At 35.0% G+C, this 23,419-nt stretch overlaps 6 protein-coding genes across 9 annotated transcripts; 3 read left to right on the plus strand and 3 right to left on the minus strand.

Moving 5' to 3' along the window:
- The first annotated feature begins 3,409 nt into the window (after positions 1-3,409).
- Positions 3,410-5,005, plus strand: LOC126761205 (uncharacterized). The gene has a single exon (XM_050477187.1). The coding sequence runs from the start codon at positions 3,542-3,544 to the stop codon at positions 4,901-4,903; it is 1,362 nt and encodes a 453-aa protein (XP_050333144.1). The 5' UTR covers positions 3,410-3,541; the 3' UTR covers positions 4,904-5,005.
- A 1,122-nt stretch (positions 5,006-6,127) lies between these two features.
- Positions 6,128-8,125, minus strand: LOC126761202 (T-cell activation inhibitor, mitochondrial). The gene is made up of 2 exons (XM_050477183.1): positions 7,357-8,125; positions 6,128-7,273 (listed from the first exon to the last, which is right to left on the minus strand). The coding sequence occupies exons 1-2, from the start codon at positions 7,903-7,905 to the stop codon at positions 6,326-6,328; spliced, it is 1,497 nt and encodes a 498-aa protein (XP_050333140.1). The 5' UTR covers positions 7,906-8,125; the 3' UTR covers positions 6,128-6,325.
- Positions 8,126-8,405: 280 nt separating this feature from the next.
- LOC126761207 (germinal-center associated nuclear protein) lies at positions 8,406-10,050 on the plus strand. The gene is made up of 7 exons (XM_050477190.1): positions 8,406-8,524; positions 8,586-8,625; positions 8,696-8,869; positions 8,924-9,085; positions 9,148-9,369; positions 9,458-9,598; positions 9,655-10,050. The coding sequence occupies exons 1-7, from the start codon at positions 8,506-8,508 to the stop codon at positions 9,932-9,934; spliced, it is 1,038 nt and encodes a 345-aa protein (XP_050333147.1). The 5' UTR covers positions 8,406-8,505; the 3' UTR covers positions 9,935-10,050.
- Positions 10,051-10,143: 93 nt separating this feature from the next.
- On the minus strand, positions 10,144-11,130 carry LOC126761218 (uncharacterized). Its single transcript, XM_050477204.1, has 2 exons — positions 10,891-11,130; positions 10,144-10,819 (listed from the first exon to the last, which is right to left on the minus strand). The coding sequence occupies exons 1-2, from the start codon at positions 10,988-10,990 to the stop codon at positions 10,686-10,688; spliced, it is 234 nt and encodes a 77-aa protein (XP_050333161.1). The 5' UTR covers positions 10,991-11,130; the 3' UTR covers positions 10,144-10,685.
- A 265-nt stretch (positions 11,131-11,395) lies between these two features.
- Positions 11,396-12,270, plus strand: LOC126761216 (probable prefoldin subunit 2). The gene is made up of 2 exons (XM_050477202.1): positions 11,396-11,611; positions 11,700-12,270. Exons 1-2 carry the CDS (start codon positions 11,481-11,483, stop codon positions 11,998-12,000), a joined length of 432 nt encoding a protein of 143 aa, XP_050333159.1. The 5' UTR covers positions 11,396-11,480; the 3' UTR covers positions 12,001-12,270.
- LOC126761199 (molybdenum cofactor biosynthesis protein 1) lies at positions 12,265-23,419 on the minus strand. Of its 4 annotated transcripts, none has more exons than XM_050477175.1 (7): positions 22,580-23,410; positions 21,851-22,509; positions 19,188-19,287; positions 15,341-15,508; positions 14,897-15,269; positions 13,845-14,152; positions 12,265-13,352 (listed from the first exon to the last, which is right to left on the minus strand). In XM_050477175.1, exons 2-7 carry the CDS (start codon positions 22,073-22,075, stop codon positions 12,643-12,645), a joined length of 1,884 nt encoding a protein of 627 aa, XP_050333132.1. In that variant the 5' UTR covers positions 22,076-22,509; positions 22,580-23,410; the 3' UTR covers positions 12,265-12,642. The 4 variants fall into 4 exon arrangements, 3 of the variants coding, with proteins under 3 accessions (XP_050333132.1, XP_050333131.1, XP_050333130.1); XM_050477174.1 differs by having other exon boundaries at positions 22,576-23,410; XR_007667340.1 differs by adding an exon at positions 13,470-13,591 and having other exon boundaries at positions 13,253-13,352; positions 21,851-23,419.

Consider the following 23,419-nt stretch of genomic DNA (forward strand, 5'->3'; position numbering starts at 1 on the left):
ACAAGCATTAATTATTATTTCGTCATGAAAGCAAAGCCGTAAAGCGTCAATTCCGCTTATAACAAGAGGGTAAAGGTACGATGCTCACAATTATTTGAAATAACGGTGCAAATAAATACGAGGAAGCAACGAACGGGTGATCCAAGTAAAGGTACTTTTTTCGATAGCCTTTTTTGACAGATGACGCGTGAGTAGTGTCAAGCTGTCATGCTATTTTTATTCAGTATTCTTTGGCATTTTATCATGGAGAGACGCTGGAACAATGTTAACAAATCGTTCAACTTTATTACGAAAATTCACATTCTGTAAAATAAGTGTTTCGCGCGCTTCGCTCAATTTATGGCCAACATAATCGGTCTACTAAGCGTACTATTCGCAACACCATCACCCATCTTGAGAGCCATCATTCATTATTGGATATTCGACCGAAGGGATGGGCTCTTGAAAAGTTCCAAGAAGATCCGACGTTTTCGAGTCAAATTTTGTTCAGCGATGAGGCCCATTTCTGGCTCAATGGGTATGTAAACAAGCAAAATTGCCGAATTCGGGACGTAGAGCAACCTGAAGAGATTCAAGAGCTGCCATTTCATCCAGAAAAAACAACGGTTTGGTGTGGTTTAGGGACCGGTGGAATTATCGAAAATTGGACTGAACGGATACCACGGGTGTTAGAGATAATCTTCAAGAAATAAATACCAAAGAATGTTCTTTCGAATGATAATAAACATTCCCCATTAAATTTGAAGTTTCAGCATTTTGCTTTTAAGTAGGGAGTCTCGAAATGGATAACCCTTTATAAGTCAAAGGATAACTTGTAACAAGTTGCATTAGGATATTTAAGTTTTTACTAAAATCATTTGTCGAATCGCGTCGAACGTACGGACACACGGAAAATAATTTGCTTCGTCTTTCTGATATACGAAGGCAGCACCCGATAGCGTCATCTTCCCAAGATGCATTTACTATCGTAGATAACTACCGTTTCTCCTTCAATGTCGATCGACCGAGTTTCAACGTGAACGCACATGGATAGTTTTGATGAGCTACGTCTAGGTGCCCCGAAAAGGGCTAGCATGGGGGATACAAAAAACCACAATCTTGACGAGCTTCTCAAAAGATCGCCTGGGTCTTACCCCACGTCGTCGCGTTTGCTAACTCCGAACAACAAGCGCTACCGTGAGACCACTTTATAGCAATGAAGGTGTTTAAGGTAAATACCATGATTGCTAACGTAACGTGGATTCACTTTATACAGCTTAAGACCAAATTCTTATCACTCTCGTATATCCATCTCGTTTATTTTTATAAATTCCAGAAAACCGTTAGATGAATCATACCAATTTTTTCTGTTGGTTCAAGATTTCATAGATTTATTTTGTGAAGAAACCCGTATTAAATCGTTTTGTTCGCCTAACGGTTGTACGTATCACGTAAAACTAAGCGAGATAGATATAGCTTTATGAAATTTGAAATCCGAGTGACTGTCTGTCTGTCTGTCCGTAAAAATGCCACACTGATGGGGGTGAAAACTCTAGCTGAAAGTTTTAAGCAGGCAATTTCAAAATTGAAACTTTGGTCAATGCCTAATGTTCAGTGAAGATGGCAAGCTTCTAAAGAAAACCTACGGAATATTGAAGATGAACTGATATTGAAGGGATAATGTAGACCATTCCCACTACAGAGGGTCTAAGTATTCGGAAAGTACCCGGATTTTCATCCGGCAAAGGTCTGTCAACTCGGCATCATTTCTCGAAATTACTTCAGGAATGTTTGCAACCACTACAACAACAACGGATACTGTGGATGTTTATAAACGTATTATTCTCGTCAAATATGTAACATTTTCATATTCGTATATTTTTCAGGTCGTACTTTGAAGAGTGTCTGTTAATCAAATTAAGGAACATATCTAGTGTGAAAATTTTGAATTTTTTCATATTTTATTGTGTATACTTTTAAAAACGTCATATTAAAATTTTAAATGAATATTTCAAATATCTTTTTAGTTACAGGCTTCTAAAGTGTGGTCGCTGAGTTCAATCAGCTCGTTCAGAGTATCTTTAAACTCAGTTTTCTCGAAACACCATTTTTCGAATTGGCTGCAATTATTACTCGAAGACTACTCTGATCACTATCAAAATTTCTGAATATTCTATATACATAGGTATATAGCTCCTCACACAACTGCCTACAAGTTTTTTTTATCTGATAAAAAATCGAACAGCCGAACTGTATGTTCAAAAAAACACAAAACTTTTTTAAAAAAAATACAATTTTTTTTTTTGTAAAGTTTTTTTCGAACATAGGTCATTACCTATAATATCTTCTAGAGCTATTTTTTTAGCAATTTAAAAACACGGAGAAGACAAGAATCTATACAGCAGTGAAGATCTTTTTTAAGCGCCATCAGAGATCGCATGAAATCCGAAAAATATTAAAATTTTCCTTCAAAAAGCTTATCTATTCTAAGAATAAAAAGAAATATATCTTTGTGAAACATTTAACAAAGAAGTTATTATTTAATTCTTAAAAATCGTCTTTTTTAGAGAGTCATACCAGAGGGGCAGGTTTTTTATCAATATCTCTTATATACCGAGCACTTTTCTCCACTCCAAATATCTCTTCCACGATCATTTCAACGTGAACTTTGCGACAAATATTGGTATTTGATTTCAAGTTAGGTTCTTGCATTTAGATCCATATGCAAATATAACCATTACATGTAATATAGTCTATGACTTCCGGTGTCTCGTGCCTTATTGAACTGTCTAGCCTTAACTGCAAATTTAATCAGCAACAATGCAGATGAAGAATAAATATTTGCTCGAACTTTAGAAAATTACAACGAAACTCGAATATCGTACTCATAGACTATATATATATTTATATAGAGTATATAACGGGTGATCCAAGTAGGGGACAGATCACGCATGAGTCGATACAAGCCGTCATAGTTCATTTTGTCTGTGGAATCATGGGTCCATATTTCCTCAAAAATCATGCCGATGAAAACATAACCGTTAATGGCGACCGTTATCGCGCCATGATAACCGACTATTTGATGCCTGAAATTGAAACTCGTAATCTCGGCGACATTTGGTTTCAACAAGACAGCGGCACTTCCCACACATCGCATTAATCATTGGATTTATCGAGAGTCGAAATTCTCGAACCGAGGCTTTGGAAATTGGACTCAACGGATCAACCTTCTGAGACGTAGTCGCGGTCGACATTTGAAAAAAATAAAAGCCATTGCATGTTCTTTCAAATTATAAAAAACATTCTCATTGAATTTGAAATTTCTGTGTTTTTTCTTTAAAAATGTAGGGAACCTCGAAATGGATCACCCTTTACATATAAATAATACATATTGGTATATAATTTTGCACTATATACACCAGATAGTTTTGCCTGCAAGATAAGACCGCCAATTATTAGCGCTGCCCCAAAGTATTTAAGGTCTACCAGCAACCAAAATTTTGCAAGTATTCTACTTCCGGTGGAGCAAGTAGCAATTGCGGGATTAAAAATAATAGTAATAATGGCACTTCACTACATTTTGTTACTCAAATTCTTGTTTCTAAACGCGGTGTTGGCACGAAACCAAAACGTATTGGAGGCTAACAAACGTGAAACGGTCAATAATTCGACGCTCTTGGAAGTGCATGTTAGGCTCTTCAACGACTTGCTTGCCAAGGATGCGGCGGTAAAGGATAAAATTATAGATGGGCCAATTGCCGTCAAAACACACGATTGCATCGACGAATTGGAAGATGTTTTAACGACAGCTGTGCAAGATTACGACTGGTGGAGCGCAACTTATCTCATAAGAGAGGTCGTCAACAACACACAAAACGCCACTGTACATTACATAGGCTATAAAGTTTTGTGGCGCAAACTAATAACGGATAAGCTACAATATGACCCCGCTTACGTAATCGACTTCTATTTGACACTCAAGAATGTAACGCACGATTTAGGCACCCACACAGGACCGTTAATTACACTCGAGCACGAAGTGCGCGCACAACTCGTGGAGCGTAGTGCGCAACTGCTTGAGGTGACACTGCATCCCGCCAATTACGAGAACATAAGCGCAATTTGTTTGAATACGTCAAATTATGAGGTTGCGCGACGCATACTCACACAATTGGACGCAACTAAAATGGGTGAAAATATTTTTGAAGAAATTTTGAATGTGACCTTCGACGCTGTTGAGCGATTGGAGAGCAAAACGGATACCGTTAAAGCGCTCAACTGTTTGGGTTTGAATGCCAATCAACGCTTGATAGCACACTTGGTGTTCTTGCAGCGCAACAACGATTTGCATGCGCTGCTATACAACAACATACAACAACTTGTGAGCACTTGTGATCTGAATAGCTTGGCGCCAAAGTACTGGGAACGCATTGGCGCTTTCCTGCCAACATCTATGGAGGTGCTGCATAATTCCAGCGCCGTGTGCATTCACAATGTGACCGGTGGTTTCGGTTACCTGAGTGAATGTTCGCAAACCTCTTTGATGTGCACTTTTCCCAATGGCTACAAATACCGTTCAGCCTTTCGATTTGAGCGCCTCTTGGGCAACAGGTATATTTTCCAGAGCATTTATTGGCAAAATTATATAAAATTGGAGAATAGTGGCATTAATGGCAACAGTACCGTGCCGCCGGCATTCATAAAAAACATTTATGGCTCGGCAACGCCGAGTGTATGGCAAGCAGTGTTCGTGGGCAACAACGTTGCATTGGTGGACCCCAGCATGCGTCAGTATTTGTGTGGTGGCAATCAGAGCATGTGGAGCAATGCAGAGCAATATGTTTATAGCCGACGTGCCGAGGACTTTCAGTTGTATCAGCACGAGTGTCTTTGGTTGGTAGAAGACTGCAGTGATATGATCTAGTGGGTGGCGCTGAAACACATAAATTAATTAATATTATTGAATATTGTCAAATTGAAATATAATGAATACATTTTTTATATAATCGATATTATCGGACGAATACTTTTGTTGTTTTCACTATAGAGATTTTTCATGTACGGTGTATGTATGTATATTTAAGTTGTTAAGGATGAATGCTGGCGACTTGACAGCCCCTGAACGCAAAAAAAATTCAGTTGATGTTGTTTTAACGGCTGAATTATGCCGAGTTGACAGTCCCTGGCTGGATAAAAATTCGGGTCCGTTAGGGTTACTTAGATCTGATTGTGATGGGAACGGGATAAAAAAAAAAAAAAAAAAAAAAAAAAATAAAAAAAAAAATTAAAAAAAGTAAAAAAATAATAAAAAATTTTAAATAAGAAAAAATTAAAAAAATAATGAAATTAAAAAAGAACAAAAATAAAAATAAAATAAAAAAAAATAAAAAAAAAAAGAAAAAAATAAAAAAAAATAAAAAAAAAAAAAAAAAAAAAAAAAAAAAAAAAAAAAAAAAAAAAAAAAATAAAAAAAAAAAAAAAAAAAAAAAAAAAAAAAAAATAAAAAAATTAAAATAAATAAAAACAATACAAAGAAATAAAACAAAAAAAATTTAATAAAAAAAATTAAAAAGAAATAAAAAAAATTTAAAAGAAATCATATAAAAAACAATAAAATAATTAGTTCGCTACGGCTGGTTAACGTTAACTTCAGTTACACCGAAGATATGATACCCTTCACAAATACATTTTTTATCGCATATCTAAATCTATCAATGATCTTAATCTATGCTTTGATCGATAAATTTGAATGACAGCTATAGTGTTTCGATCTGTACAATTGAATCGGAGGCTGTAACGTTGTCTTCGGCAATAATAGGTATGTATATAGCAAATTTCGGGAAAGTACATAAATACTTAGTCAAATATAAAAGTTTTCCATTGAAGGGCTTGATTTTGATTGGTTAGTTTGTATGGCAGCTATATGCAATACTGGTCGGTTATCGGTGATTCAAGAACGCGTGCAAAATCTCAGATCGATATCTCTAAAACTGAGTGACTAGTTCGCGTATGTAGAAAGGGACAGACAGATATTACTAAATAGGGTTAGCTTGTAACGTTGATAATTTTACAGGTTCTACGACGTATCCTTCTGAGTGTATTGCAAAATATTATCTCTTATTGAATTGATAAAATAATATTTTTTGACTTATGGTTTCATATAGTAGAAATATTTACGTTTTTATTTAGGCACATCCGTCATTTGCTATCAGAAAATCATTAACTATTGAGAAAACGCATGCAGTTACATAAATACATATGCATATACATATTTAGATATAATACATATACCGTTAGTATTAATTTCGTTTAAATTCCAACACATACATAAATATTAAATCGTACGCTAACTCGGCGTAAAATCCCAGGGTATGCAAACTATACCGTCCGTTAATACTGAGTAATAATTTGTTATGTGCAAATTTAGTTCTCGAAATTGTCGATCGTCGTACTTTAATAGTTTCTGCATTGTTTCTATCATTTTATCTGGTGTTACTGAATCGTCCTTGGTCAAAGTGTTTAAACGTAATTGTTGTATACACTGTGCCGTCATTTGTAGCTCCACTGTTTTTTGTGTTTGATATTTCTCGGTGCGCTCTTTCGCCACATCCAAGTTGGTGGTGATAAAGTCGATTAGCATGAAGCCAGGACAGGTTGCTGGCGCTATCAGTTGACCTGTAGGATTTACCATTAAAGGGCCAGCTTCTGATTCGATGACGATTTCATAAGCTGCCAATGTGGCAGGCCATGACTTTGGATATTTGTTTACAGTCAGATAATCGCCGATTGTTGTAGTTACTTTGTTCAAATGCGCCGCATATTCTCGAGCTTGTTGCTTTGGCATAAATTTCCTACGACCGATTTTTATATTACGCAAAACTTGTGAAAGTGTATTCTCATAGAGTGGTATACGCTTTAGAAACTCATCGTGTTGTGGAATGTTCTTTACGAAATCGATCCAACTTGTCAGCACGTCGCCGGTAAACAACATAACGTGTCCTTCCAAGCTAACACCAGTGAATGGGGCAAAAACTAAAATACGATTCTTCAGCGTACCCATTGCATCGGCGTGCAAATCAGTCATGCGTTCTAAGGACTTCAAACAACCACGAAAATGTTCGTAATTCCAACCACAATCGTAGCGTATATCTTTCAGTTGCAAACGCTTTGTTACAGCTTGTTGTAACTTTTTTACCTCCTCTTTTAAGTCATCCAACTCAGCTGAACGTACCTTTGCCAAAGGCGCATTTTTCTTTAGCCATGAGTCCAATGTTTTCTTTTCTTCTTCTTTTGTCTGAAAGAATTTACAGATAACTTTTTATTTGAAATATCCAATATTTAACGATATTACTACTAACGGATACTTGAAAAACTTACAGTATAGAAAGCGTTTTCAAAGCCTGAGAATTGCGATCCGTAGTTAAAGTCGCCACCACCTTTAAACGGACTTGTAGCATATGAAAAACCTGCCGCAGTTGCTGTTGCACTTGCAGGCGCCGTTGCTGGCATTGATTTAATTTTTTTAACATAATCCGTTGGAAGATTGCATAATTCCAACAAACGCTGTACCAACATTTTCGGATCTTTTGAATTGCGATCCAATGTTACCTTGATCAACTTGAAGGTATCACGTTTTGTCGCTTTACCATCGCGTATATAAAACTGCAACGTTTTAGTTTCGTGTAAAGCTTGGTATTTTCGCTCATACAACGACTCCATGTGTGCACTCAGCAGCTTCAATGAGTTCTCATTAACATTACGCTGTTCCGGATGTTGTCCAAACAAGTCTGGATGTACGGCAAAGTAAAACGGACGCAAAGCGTTGGTCAGTTCGGTGCTTATATGTCTCCAAATGGCATTTGAGCAAGTTGATTGCAGTAGTTGGTGTTGGCTTTTAATTCCAACAGAATTCAAACGAAACAGCATACTTTTATTCAACTACAAATTATATAAGCATGTGGACGAAGAACAAGGTTTGGTGGTACACTTTATTTTATCTAAACAAACATATATAATTAAATTTGAGCCGAATTATTAGCAGATGGATAATTTTAACACTATCTAAAAGATTTATGTTGTTGGAAGCCTAGATTTGTGCAAAAAATCAACTATAACCAGAAAGAATACACAGAACAAAACAGACAACAGCTGATATACAAAATTTGTGTGGTAGATTAGGACTACCATCCTTTTTTTGAAAAATAATTTCAAATTTCTTAATCAAATTCGAAGTATTTACTCATTTCGTTTAAAAACCATTTATTATCATAATATGAAATATAATATATTTCAGTACACTTCATTGGTTCGGAAACTATATTCTTTATAATTTAATATAGACGAAGTAATAAAGCATTATTTTTATTTGTTTATGTTTTTCAAGGGTTAGTTTTTCGCCGCAATTTTGACAACAGCTGTTCAGTAGTTTTTTTGTTGCCATTAATTTTCGCTATGTTTTGGTAATTTCTGCTGATAGCTTTTTTTCTTTACTAAACACCTGCCCTTAAATTTTATTACTAAATACTTATGTCGAACCACATTAAAGGTAATTTAGAGAGCGATTTTTATTAGTAACATTATAAATGTTTTTTTGTTCTATCTTCTAGGCACTTGTGAATTATTTTGTCCAGATGCGGAGGCCAAACTGTAAGTTGAACAAGTAAAATATTACTATTTCAATAAACTTAAGGCACTCAAATTATTTACAAAATTGCAGACGTATAAAAGAAAGACTACTACATTATTATGAACTGAAAAATGGCGAAAAGAATGTGCCAGGGCAGTTGGTGAAGGCATTTGCCCGTTCAGCTGCGGGAGTTAAAGCACCCCGAGCAAAGGATTTACGCACCGAGATATGTTTGCAAAGGACTGTGGAATACTTATTAAAAGAGTATGATTTATATAAATACAATACCAACAAATTTAAAACAATATCAATTTCTAGTATAATTTTAGACAAACGGCGATCGTACAATTTCATGTATGATTTTATATTTGATCGATTACGCGCAGTTCGTCAGGAAGTAGTCATGCAACAGTATAATGAGCGGCAAACTTTAAAGTTACTAGAACCAATGATAATGTTTTTGGCTTACAGTCGTTATAGGTAAACTTTTTACGTACCATTTTACATTTTATAGTAAAATAAAATGTTGTTTAAAATTGCAGACTTTGTGAAGAGCAAATAGATAATTTTGATGCGAAAATTTGCAATCAACATTTGCAAGAATGTCTGAAACGTGTTCTCTGTTGCTACGATGATATTGATGTAGACAATCTGAATTTAAGTGAGTTAAATAGACGCAGCTTTGTTGAAGCAATTTACCTTCTCTTCAATTTGGGAACTACAGAAGCGCTTAACCGTGCACTAAGTTTGCCAACGGAAGTATGGTAAATCTTATATAAGAAATGTATATTAAGAAAATCTAAATTGCGTGGACTGTGGAATACTTATAAAACTTTAAACTTCATATTTCAGCAAAAATGAAACATTTGATTTAGCATATCGAATAGCTATAAACTACTATCAAGGAAATTTCTACCGCGTGCTAGTGGGTATACAAAAACTGCCACATATTTTAAGTGCAATGGCTGCTTTGAAATTGCAGACATTAAGACGGTATGCATTAAATATACGAATATGTGATTTTAATATAACAGTTTTACTTTTTACAGAAAGGTGTACTTGGTATTCGCACATGCGTATACAAGTAAGCAATTATTTGTGCCGGCTAGCTTTTTATGCAAGTTGTTATTATATGAAGACGTCAGTAATTTATTGGAAGACTGCAAATATTATAATATAAAATTAAGCGAAGACAAGTCAAGTTTACAGTTCCAGAAATCGGAATTTAATATAAATGCAGTTACTTTGAAGGAGACACACGAAAGTTTTGTTGAGAAGAAACTTGCAAAAATTTATCTACCAGAAGTTTTACTCTTAAAACGTGTATAATATATGTAAATACATTTACGAATTTGATTTATATATGGGGATGTTTAGATTGTATTATGAAATAAATGAAAATTATGATGAATTCATATACGAGTACATATAAAAGTGTCCAGTGAGTGTTTTATGTTTCTTTCTATATTATTTGCAGAAGATACCCTTATTTACCCTGAAAATATACAGATTTTTAATTTTTCACAAATTAGCTTTTAATACTTGTTCTTGATAAATGTGGAAATTGTTTGCTTAACTATATTACATATGTAATGTATGTATGTGTAAAGTCTAGGTGTGGACAAAAATATTAAAATTCCTTTTTTTTTTTGAAATACTTAACAATTAGCATTTGCATAGTGTTTTTTTTAACTTTGCAGCCTTTTAATATGTTAAATGTTAATTATTTAAAAATAAATATAACAATAATATTTGTTCACTTTTAAATATTTTTAAGAGTACTTGTTACAAGGCATTACTGAAATGAGTTCACTATCGAGGTATTATTACACTATTAAATAAATAATGTCCTTTGTTTTCATATACTGGTGTTGCAACATTTTCTTACTTGCTGGGTCTCGATAACATTTGAATATTTTTTCCCGATGTGTAGCTTACAGTACGTTTGTGTAGAAATCTTTATTTTCACTTTAATGCACTTATAATGACTATTTATATGTTGGAATTTTCACCTCGCTATATGTGATTGTTCCAGTGTTTCTTCCGGCTACCAGACAATGCAATCACTATATCACTATAGTTATGCGATTTTGCTACCCTGCTGATCAATAATTGTGGAAATGGGTGTAATACCAAGTATATTTCCCGTGAACGATAAAAGCACCGAATAGTTAAAGTACCAAAAGAGACAAAAGAGTACTGCAAATATTACATCTGAAATTAAGGCAATAAAATTTTTATCAAAAATAAATTTATTAGTATATAGCTACTGAATGATAGCTTACGAATTGTCACACGTTCCCACTTTTCGACCATGTACAGCTCAGTGACCATAAGGTATCGAAACCACCAATAGTTGCAGAAATCAATTATATTTTGTAGCATTTTAATAGATTTAATATTTTAATTTTAATAGTGTAATGTGATTCACACAAAACTTTCGAGGAGTACCAATTACTTCAATTAAAAATTGTACAGTGATAAGATAGACACTTATGACAAATTTGCTGCCTTTTTCTTGTGGCGAAGGAATTTAGTGCTACCAGAGTGAAATTTTGTATAAACAGAAAAAAAATTTGTAGCGAATCTTGCAAATAATATTAATTAAATATATTTATATTTTGCAAGTTATTATTTGCCTTAAATTTCCAATTTATCGATATTTACTATTTAATTAATTTCAGCTGTATGCATATGTGCCAGACATAAAAAAATTAATTAAAATGTGATATTTAAAAAGTGATGTTGCAACCCTGTTTACGGCAAATTGGTTGCTGTCAAATATCAGATTGAAATTAGTAATCACTTCCAGACGCAAATCTGCCGAAAAAGTTTACTGTTTTCCGTGCATCTGTTAACAAAATCACAGAAAACAATGGCCAGTGAACAAGCTAAAGAAGCCAAATTGAACGAGAAGATTATTGGCGAGTTCCAACAGCTAAGAAATGAACAACGAAATCTTGTAAACAATTTAAATACGCTGGAAATGGATCTGAAAGAACACAAGTATGTCTGAGGACCTAACCTCAATTGATATATCGTATATCAAAACTACATATTTTGAAAATTCTAAATTAGAGACATTCCATTTTAGAACTGTGATAGAAACCCTCAAAACAGTGGATCCAGAACGCAAATGCTTCCGACTGATTGGCGGTGTGCTGGCAGAACGAACCGTCAAAGATGTGCTACCGCAACTCATTGAAAATAAAGACTTCATTGAGAAGACGATCACACGCGTAAATGAAGACCTCACCGCAAAAGGACAACAGATTAATAAATTCAAAGAAGAACACAATATAAAGATACGCGGTGAACAAATGTCCAATGAGCAACCAAGAAGTGAAGAGGAAGAAAAAACATCGGAAAATCGAAATGTTTTGGTGTCGAACTAAATACAAATTTTAGTGAAAATGAATATGATGTGTGATGTGAGCATGAACTAAGTATTGTTAAGCTCACGCAATTCGCGTTCATAATTCTGAAATGAGTGTGGGAATTCTCAATAATCAAAGATAACAATTACACTTAATATCTGTAATAAGCTTAACTTTCATTAAATCGAAAAGTGTTTCAATTCTGTTGCATGGAATTGAAGATTAATCTAGTTTCCATAATAAATTGAAGGTTGTTTGCGAAGAAATAAACACTTTCATTAATTAAAATTGTATATGTATATTTAATTAAAATATTTTTTTAAAAACAAAAAAATGTTTTGTAATAATATCTAAAAATAGAATGGATACTTTCCCGCACCTCTTTTTTAAATTGCCTATGGGTCCAATAAATAACAAACCTAACACCTTATATCATATCTTTGGTAAAAATTATATATCAAATAATTGTATGGATGGAACCCCACAAAATTAATGGATATTTTGTTCATATCAGACTTTACCTTTTTAAATAACAAAATTAGTTTTCAACAATTTTTCATGATCTGTTAATTTCATTACCACGGTACATGTAATAATAATTTCATAATGTTAATGTAATGCAATTTACATATTCATATTTATATTATAAATTTAAATTATCTAATTTTTACTACGTTCAAAATTCCTTTTACCCCCACTTTTGCCCCAAAGTTTTATATCCGTTATTGTTATGTCGTGTGAGACGGCTTTACACATATCGTAAACGGTAAGCGCGGCCAATGCAACAGCCGTCAGCGCCTCCATTTCCACACCCGTTTGACCTGTACACTTCACACGACCAAATAGTTCCACGCTATTGCTTACAAGATTTAACTTCGCCTCAACCTTTACGGAGGATAATGATATGTTGTGACATAGCGGTATTAGTTCCGAAGTTCTTTTGGCGCCCATTATGCCAGCCAATTGGGCCACACTAAGCACATCACCTTTGCGCATGTTGTTTGCGTGTATGAGTTGAGCAATAGTTGGCCCCACTATCACGGTGGCACGTGCTTCGGCTACGCGTTCACTGCTTTGTTTCGCAGTGACATCCACCATTTGAGCTTTGCCAGCATAGTCAACGTGCGTTAAATTTGCGCTATTATTGTCCGAATTTCTATTTGAGCTCGTTTTAGAGAAAAAACGTGCTTGTGTCAGATATTTTGTTGTTAACTGTGCGCCCATTAGATTGGTAAGAACGGGTAATGTGTCTGGCGATGAAATGTAGTTGCGATATCGTTGAGAATGAATCCTTTGTTGCTTCCGAATGTCAAAAGTTTTGCGAGAGATGTGATGCATTTCTGCTGTGACATTATCATGAATGAAATTATCTGGAAGGAAATAGTAATGTAATATGAAAGATATGTTAAGTTTTGTTATTTTGTAAATATATGTGTTTTTTTATATTTTTTCTTAGCTTGTGGTGGTAAATTTTATTTTGCACAAACCTTTATCGTATTTTTAAGCAGCGCTGGCAGGTATTTATGTTTGTATGTTCTTAAGCGTACATAAAACTATCCACCGATTAGTATCATTGGACGATTTTCCATTCGTGACAAATTCAACATGCCTGCAATAATGCAAATAAAATGGATCAATCACCCAATGATAATTTATTGTGTGCAAATTATTACCAAACTTTTAAAATCGATTTTTAAAATAATAAAAAAATGTAATATATCTACCAACAATTTTTTACTACCCAAAAGGTAATAATTTGCGCACAATACTTATATTATATATAAGTACATATGTATATTCGAAAATATTTTCAAATGTTATCTGAGAAACCACAATATCCAAATTTATATATATTTACTAACCAGCGTGCTTCTTCTTCTTTCGACTAACTGCCGTTCCAATCAACGTAATCAGATCGTCTTCGGAGCAATTATTGCGTATAGCGTCACGTAGCGAAAATTCTTTATTGCCAAATAGACACACTTTAATATTTCCGTCTGCGGTGAGCCGTAAACGATTACAGGAACCGCAAAAATGCTCCGTCATAGATGTTATGAAGCCTACTTGTCCTTTATAGCCAGGTACGCCATACGCTTTTGATGTGTCATTTGGGCCATTGGGCAGCGCCGCGAAGTCAGGCCATCTGTTCTTTATAATGTCCAATGATTCCCTATGAATAAAATATATATACATATACATATATGAAAAAAAGAAGAAAATAAGTAAATAAAAGTACAAGTATACATTTGCACAGCATCTTATATGATTTTCTATATATAGTCAAAATAAATTATGTAATAACTAAAACAAATTAACTACATGAAGTTCATACACCTATGCATATCTTATAGCATGAAAGGATATACAATCTTCATTTTTATCGGCCAATTTGTATGGCAGCAATACGCCAAAGTAGTCCGATCTGAACAATATGTTTGGAGATCGTAGTGCTCTCCTTACACAACAGACTGTGCCAAATTTTGTGAAGGCGTCTCGTCAAATAAAAAGGTTTTCGATGCAAGGACTTGATTTTGATTGGCTATATCTTGTTAAATACAAAAGTTTTCAATACAAGAACTTATTTTTGATCGATTAGTTCGTATCGAAACTATATGATATACATATACTTGAAGGACTATAACTTGATATAATTAACTACTTTAAGAGATATTTTTTCTTGTTTCCTTATGCTTATCGACACATACTTCGAATATGATCATTTTAAATACAACATTTAATAAAAATATCAGAGCTGGCGAGTTTAAGTTTTGTAGAAATATTTTTCAAGCTTCCATAAAGCATTTCAGAGGGATTAAATAATATGATAAAAACCGAAAAATATTAAGATATAACAGACGCTGTATATATACATGTGTATGTATGTATGTATATGTAAATAATAATTTACACCTACTTGAAAGAAATCAACCGACCGGTTTGCCATTTATTGCCCGTGAATGGCATATACTCTATGAAACGCACATCCACTGCACGATCTTTGGTGAATTCGACAAAATCGCAAATTTCGTCTTCGTTGAAATTGCGCATAAGCACACAGTTCAATTTCGGCTTATAGCCCAGCTGTATGGCCAAATCAATGCCGGCTATAACGCGCTCCCAGCCCTTGCGTCGTGTGATTTCCTCGAAACGTTTCGGGCGCAACGTATCCAAACTGATATTCACCGCATCCAGGCCGGCACGCTGCATCGGCAGCAAGAGACGTGTTAATACTAGGCCATTTGTAGTAATACCGACACTCTCCAGTTTGGGTATGGACTTTATTTGGGCTGCAAGAGGAGACATCGTTGTTTTTACTTATAGACTATGTACGTAAGTATGTATGTATGTATGCACTTACCTATGATATCGACTATGTCGCGTCGTACCGTTGGCTCACCGCCGGTTAGACGAATTTTACGCACCCCTTGCTCAACGAAAATTCGCGCTAAGTAGAGAATTTCTTCGGTGGTTAACAGATTTGATTTCGGTTGCAGTTCTACACCTTCGGCTGGCATACAGTATTGACCTAGAAATAATAGCAAAAGTTAAGATTTATCTTTCGAGTTGATATGCTGTCAAAACACTACTTGAATTGAAATTTATTTAGGTGTGTAAGTATGTACATATGTATATAGTATATGTATATAATTTTTATATGCTTATCTTATCTTACAACCATTTCAATTAGTAATCAATAGGAAATACGATTTCTAGAAGCACATTTTAATTTTTATTAGAATGTAGCAGAGAGAAATAGTTGTAAATATATTTATGTGATATAATAATCAATTAGAGACAGCTATATAATTTGCAATACAATGTAATTCTACAATTTGCAACAAATACATACATACATATGTACGTGGGGATATGTAAGCTCATATTGTATGTAGTATATTGTCAATTAAAACCTAAGCAACGTTTGATACGACAAATTCGAAATTGAGTTTTTTATTGACTAGATGCCATACATCATATTATATGTATTCATGTAGACAAGTTTAAGCTTTGACTACCAGTTGTATCCAAGTTAGAACAACAATATACAAGTATATGTAATTTTTGATGGTTTTGAAAATTAAACATCTGAATTTATAAATATGTCATCGCTTTAGACCGCACTATTAAACTACATATGTATGTATGTATGTGTGTGTACACAAATTTATGTATGTGAGACTCTATGTTAAAACAGATTAAGTCGACCTTAGTTAAGTTTTATATTATATGTTGAAGTAAAAAAATTTAAACATAACGGTTAACTTTATTTTACTGTCATTTGAAATTTCACAAACCCAGCGCACAACCCTGGGGAGAGATTGTTTCGCCTTCCCACTTTAGCTCGCCTTTAAACGGATGTTTTTTGGCTACCCAGAGGATACTTGGTCTAAGACCGGAAGTCATGAGCTGCCCGAGCCATATGTAAAAGAATCGTTTCTGGCCACTCCCAAGTGAATGGCCAAGCTGGCTTTATGCCGCGATGTCTGAATTTGGTATCCCCGCAAAACTAATACGGCCAAAAGCTCCGTTAGGATCGAGAAGGACCTCTCCGAGCCGTTCGATACCAAACGAGTTTTCAGACAAGGCGATTCCCTATCGTGCGTCTTCTTCAATCTACTGCTGGAGAGAATAATTCGAGCTGCAGAACTTAATCGAGCAGGTACAATCTTTTATAAGAGTGTACAGCTGCTGGCGTACGCCGATGATATTGATATCATTGGCCTCAAAACCCGCGCCGTTAGTTCTGCTTTCTTCAGACTGCATAAGGAAGCAAAGCAAATGGGTCTGGTAGTGAACGAGGAACGTGTGAAGTCGCGCTTATAGCCGACCGGCTATACTGGCTTTGAGCGCTCTGACTTTGCGCTCAAAACTAGTTAAGGAGTGCAAGACCCCGTTAGCAATAGCTTCAACCTTTTTCCGCATTAGACTTGTATGGTATGAGACAGATGGTTCTAAATCATTGACTGGATACAAACGCGGGTTTATAAGGAGGCTTAAAAGGAAATTTATTATAGCAAAATATAATGATTGCTACAGCAAATAAGATTAAATGGAATAGAGAATTTTTTTTTATTTCAGATAAACAAAATTAAATGCTGTAATAAAGACATAATAAAAAAATTACACCATTTTTTATAACAGGTCTTAGATTTTATAAATTTATGGTAGTTATAAAGAAAAATAAAATTGTTAGGCAATTTTATAATTGTTACCCACAGGGCAATTTTATTTGTAAATAAAGAGTAGTAAAGAGTCTCAATTCCCTCTACATGTTTGCCCACGATGATCCACTCATCTAGCCCACAAAATGTGCACGCGTGTCCAAACGGTGCAAAATGCCACCAAGGGCTAAAATGCCCTTTAGATTCTAATCTAAGCTATCATTATTTATTACTAGATGAACCTTCGGAATCACTTTTCTAAAGAAGTTCCCTTCAGGTGAGCTTGATTTTAGTACCTCAGGCTATCTAAGACAATATATAAAGCGGTATCTTAATCTGTATAAGGCTTTCTAGTACAGTAAGCTAGAGATAGAGTTAGAGTTTAAATAGTACTCGTGCATAGTCTTCGAGTACTATCGTCACCTTAAGATCGATTTTTTGAAAATCATAGACTAGCATAACCACTTGTTATTGGGTTATATTTTTTCACTTTTGATAAATTTACTTCCAAAAACAGCGCATCGAAATTATTAAAATTTAGTATTGAAATTCGGAGTCAGTCAACTTTAAGAGCGCAACGTCCAATTTATGGTCGTCATAATCGTCCTGTCAGATCAACAATTGAGCGTCTAGTGGAAAAAATTTAATTCTCAGGCACAGTACAAAATGTTTCCGTGCCAGTGAGACAAAGAAGTGCCCGTAGTGTCGAAAATATTGTTGCCGCTAGCACAACAATTAAGGAAGACCCAAATCAATCTCTCACATGTCGTTCTCCAGCGCTAGGCATATCTGTGACGTCGTTGTGGCAAATTTTGCGAATACATTATGGTCTACATCCTTACAAGATCAAATTGACGCAAGAACTGAAGCCGCTTGACCATCAGAATTTTCGTATGTTCGTGAGTTGGGCTGAACAATTACTTGAAAATGATCCGGATTTTCATCGAAAAGTCATCTTCAACGATGACGCTCATTTCTGGCTGAATGACTTCGTAAATAGGTAAAATATGCGTTATTAGTCGGGCAGTAATCCACACGTACTCCATGAGTCTCCATTGCATTCCGAAAAAATTACGGTTTGGTGCCGTACTTCTTCCGTGATGATCAAGACAGGCAAGTTACTGTGAATAGGAATCGCCACCGCTCAATGATAACCGAATATTTTTGGTCCAAATTGGCTGATATGAGCTTGGATAATATGTGGTTCCATCGATTTACTGAAAACCAAGTTTGGTGAACGTGTTATCTCACGAAATGGCTTAGCCAATTGACCGGCTCGGTCGTGCGATTTGACGCCATTAGATTATTTCCTGTGGGGCTAATCAAGGCTATGGTGTATGCCAACAAGCCAGCGACGATTGATGAACTTCGTACGAATATCGAACATGAAATTGCAGCAGTATCGGCGGATTTATGCTTGAAAACCGTCGAAAATTGGGTTCAGCGTCTGAACTTCTGCAAGCGTCGCCGTGGCGGTCATGCAAAAAAAAACGAGTTCTATACATAATGGCGTCGTATGTACTTTCGCAGGAATAAATAATTTCATTGATATCCCAAACCGTTTTTTTAACTTTTGTAGCGCTCTTACTCTTATACATAAGTATGTATATTTACTCTGATAAGCTCATGAGCCACGTATAGACCAGTTTGGGTATTAAAGAATATTCTTCGATAATTTGAAGTAATCCGGCGAATAGTTTCGGAATATGAGCGTATTTGCAAGATTTTGTTGACTTAGTGTAACCAATCGGCCACAAAACATTTCTCTCGAAATGCTGCTTTCAGAGAACGTAAAACTTTCAGCTTCCGCAGTAATATATACCCAAAATATTACCATTTTGTAAAACCCTAATTTTTTTCAGTATGAGTGGTTTCTATTATATTGTTTTTTCTTCGCCCATAAACTTATGAAAAATGATTTACGTTATTTTTCATTTTAGGTGACGATATGTAAATTATAATGATATATGCATGTCAATGTTTTAGACACGATCTCATTTGTTTATAGCTAAATATTATTGTTAATTGCATTCTCTTACTCACAGCGCAAATTGCAACGCTCGGTCAATGAGATCCTCAGATATGTGTGGTGACGTCCAAATGTGTCTGTCAACGGTTGACTGCTTATCGGCTTAACCTGTGCCTAAAAATACAAGATACGAATACTTTTTTAAATAATCAACGAATTAAATATGCCGTTGTAATGTTTGGTTTTTATGCTACACAGCGAGAGCTTTGTAGAGTTGAAAGCTACTACATATCTCTGAGCGCGGTTTTTATGTGTGTGTTAGTTTAATTTTAACACAGAGGTAGTATAATGTATGCAGTAGCGGTAATCATAGCTCATTGAGTGCTGTTATTTTAATATTTAAAAATTGTTTTAGTTATTGCTAGAGTTTTGTTATAAAATTTGGTTAACTTTAATATAAAAAATACATAAATCAAAATTTTCTATATAGAAAAAAATGCAATAAACAACAGAACCGATTTTAATGTGGGTTTTGAAATTAATTTAATATGAGATTTCCAAAAATTTGTGGTATGTGAAGTAACTAAAAAAAATAGTGAAATATATGCAAACTTGTTTAGTAATTAATTTTTTTTTTTTTGAAGTCATGTCCGTCTGTCTGTATGCGAACTAGTTCGTCAGTTAATGAGATTTTGATCTGTTTTGCATACGTATTTTTCTCACCAAGAAACTGCTCATTTGCCGTAACGGTCGATAGAGGACCACTATAACATATAGCTGCTGATCGATCAAACTCAAAGTTTTGTATGGCAAACTTTTTAATTTGACAAGCAGTCTGGACGAAATTTGGCATAGATTAATATCCGAGGCATCACTACAATCTCCGAACATATTGTTCAGATCGATCCACTATATAGTAATATGCTGCCATTCAAACTGATCGATCAAGATAGAGATTGTAAACTGTAAAGAATGCACCTGTACATTCTGAAACATGAGAGAGATACTAAAGAGTACAATAGATTTGTACACCTAACGGTTGTTTGTATCTCTGGAAACTAATCGATATATTATAGAAAATGTAGAAAAATGAGTGAAAATAATGAAGAAATTCACTATATTTTGAAATTTTTGTATAAAAAAGGGAAGAATGTCACGCAAGCCACCTATGAAATTTGTGAAGTTTACGGAGACGATGCTGTATCAGTTCGTGTAGCACAACAATGGTTCGCTCGCTTCCGTTTCTGGAAATTTCGATGTGAAAGATGCACCTCGCTCTGGTCGACCTATCGTTGAAAAAGTCGATGAAATTATGGAAAATATTGACCAGGACCGTCACATAAGCAGCCATGACATCGCTAAGGCACTTAACATTCATAATCAAACGGTTTTGAATCATTTAAAAAAGGCTGGCTACAAAAAGAAGTTCGATGTTTGGATACCTAATGAATTGTTTGTGAAAAAATGAATGGACCGAATTAACATCTGCGATTCTTTGCTTAAACGAAATGAAATCGAATCATTTCTGAAGCAAATAGTAACAGGAGACGAAAAATGGATCAAATACGACAATAATGTGCGAAAAAGGTCATGGTCCATGGCGTGGTAAAGCTCAACAAATGGTCGCAAAGTAAGAATTGACGCCTCGAAAGGTTATGCTGAGTGTTTGAAGGGGTTGGAAAGGACTCATCCAATATGAGCTGCTCCAGGCTGGTCGAACGATTGATTTTACTCCCAATAACTAATGAGATTGAAACAAGCAATCGGCCAGAATTTATTAACAGAAAGGGCTTCGCCTTCCATTAGGACAATGCTAGACCACACACATCTTTGATAAACTCGGCAAAACTGGGAAAGCTTGGCTGGCAAGTTTTGATGCATTCACCATATAGCGCTGACCTTGCACCAACGGACTACCATTTGTTTTGGTCAACGCAAAGCTCCCTTAATGGAGTAAAGTTGGCTTCAAGAGAAGCCTGTGAAAATTACTTGTCGCAGTTTTTCGCCGAGAAACCAGAAAAGTTTTACACTGATGGAATAATGTCTCTAGCGAAAAAATGGCAAAAAGTGGTCGATCAAAATGGTACATATTTGGTTCATTAAAGTTCTTTATAAAAATAAAAAAAAATAATTTGTAGTTTGATTAGAAATACGAAAATACTTTTTCGACTACCCTATATGTGTAATTGATCTGCGTATTTCTCCACTACCCTTACATTACTTCTAATAATTTTCGTTACTGCAGCAGATTTAGTGTCCGATATGTCGGTCAGTGTGTGAATTATCTTCACAAAATTGCATATGAACATGTCCTTCAGTGTCCTTTAGTAAAGGACAAAGTTATTGCAATCAGACCAGACCTTTAACGAGTTCCGACCTTCCAGCTGAGTTTGAACCCTTCAGATTGGTCAAAATGTATGTAGTAGCATTGAAATTATATTATGAATGAAGGTAATCTAAACGGTAGACACCTAATATAATGAATTCAGATCCGATTTGATATTAAATTTTGAATATTAAATATAGTGTTATTGAATAGGGTTAAAAAACGGAAAAAACCGTCGTGGGAACACTGTTAGTCTCAAAATATGCCACAATATATAATAAAATTTATGCAAATACAAATATAGATATCAACAAAAATCTAAACACTTTAACTACCAGTGTTTATGGACAACACTAAAAAGCCGCTAATACACCAACAACAATAATAATAACAACATTGTCTTCTACTAACCTTATTTAAAATGCGCTGTTGGTCAAAGCTCGGAGCTGGTTCCGCCGCGGCGACTGTTTTTGATGCTGACGCTGGCTTGTCGTCCGGCAGTTGTGTTTTGGGATCCGCGACACCTGTTGCGATACTTGCGTACCTGAAACGAGTGCTCGACCCAACATGGCATGGTTTTGTTATGGCTACTGCTGCATTCTTAGCGAAAATGCCCACTCTCCACACTGAATTCATGGCAAAAGCACTGGCACTGCTCACTTGTTTATGTTTTAATTGTAATTATTTTGCTGTTGTTTTTTGTTTGCTTTTTTAAGTAAGAAAATTTGTTAATTTTTCACAATTCCTCAATTGCGACACTTTTTTGGCATATCAACGATTTCACAATAAATAAAATGTAATTAATTGTAAACACATAACCTCAAGCTCGATAGTATAGCGTCCGAGAAGGCACTTTATTAGAAACAACAATAGCAGCAATCAATTTGATAATGATAGCCATCAAATCGCAGGCATTCAAGTGTTTTTCGACTTTCCAGTTATCTTCGCTGCGCCACGTTTTATTTCGGTTTGGCCGCTTTCGTTTTCGTGCTCGTTGTCAGCAACCGGCGGTGTGGAGCACCAAATAAACACTGAGCGTACAAAATGTTCGTCGAAAGCGCGCAAAATCGCTGTCAATTTGTTAATAAACAAAAAGCCAATACTTTATTTATTTGTATGTATGTGTGATAACTCACTAACAAGGTGTCGTGCCGTCGCTGCAGGTGTGAGTGTAGTAAATAAAAGCTTTTATTTATAAGCAAGCATATACAAGTGACCGCTCGCGAGCTAATTTTCACGTGAAGTAAAAATATGCAAATCAAAAGAATATTTTTTTGTGCTGCACCGCTGTGTCCTCTTACTCTTAAGACTAACTTATTACATGGTTCTTACTTCTATTTATACTAACTAGTATGTTTACTTATTACTAGCTGATAGTTTGTTCAGATATAATATATTGTTTGTTTACATTAATCTTAGTGCTACTTATACCATTGAGATGCCGATTGTTTACTAGTAACTAGATTACCATTTGGCGTGTTTGCCTCTGGCTCAAATTGTTTGTTACTCAGATGACATAATGCCCTCCCACCATGCAGTGCTCATTTCCAAATAAAAACAATTGATTCTGTTGGAGAAAGTCAATTGAGAGAGAGACAGCGCGAGAGGAATTGTCATGCACGCTTCAAAAATCAGCTGCGAAAATAGCTATATACATATGTACGTGTATATAAATACTTGCCACACACAAGGCAGTCTTCACAATTTGTTTAATCAACAAACGGAAATGTATATAAGGTTATCGTCCCAGTGCACGTTTGGTGGAAAGTCAGCCATTTCTCTCAACAAAGTAGCTTATGTGACTTGATGTTTTAGTAAAAAGGTTTTTCGGTCCCCTGACATTACCAAAGTGTGCTGCTATTCGTAAAATAACTGAATTGATGCGTTGCCTAAATGTATGCAACTTTTCAGCACGCAACTATTTATATATTTTTGTAACTCGCTTGTTCGAATGAATGCCAAACAAGAAAAAACGTCAAC

Source organism: Bactrocera neohumeralis, chromosome 6, assembly GCF_024586455.1.
Source record: "Bactrocera neohumeralis isolate Rockhampton chromosome 6, APGP_CSIRO_Bneo_wtdbg2-racon-allhic-juicebox.fasta_v2, whole genome shotgun sequence".
Lineage (NCBI taxonomy): Eukaryota > Metazoa > Arthropoda > Insecta > Diptera > Tephritidae > Bactrocera > Bactrocera neohumeralis.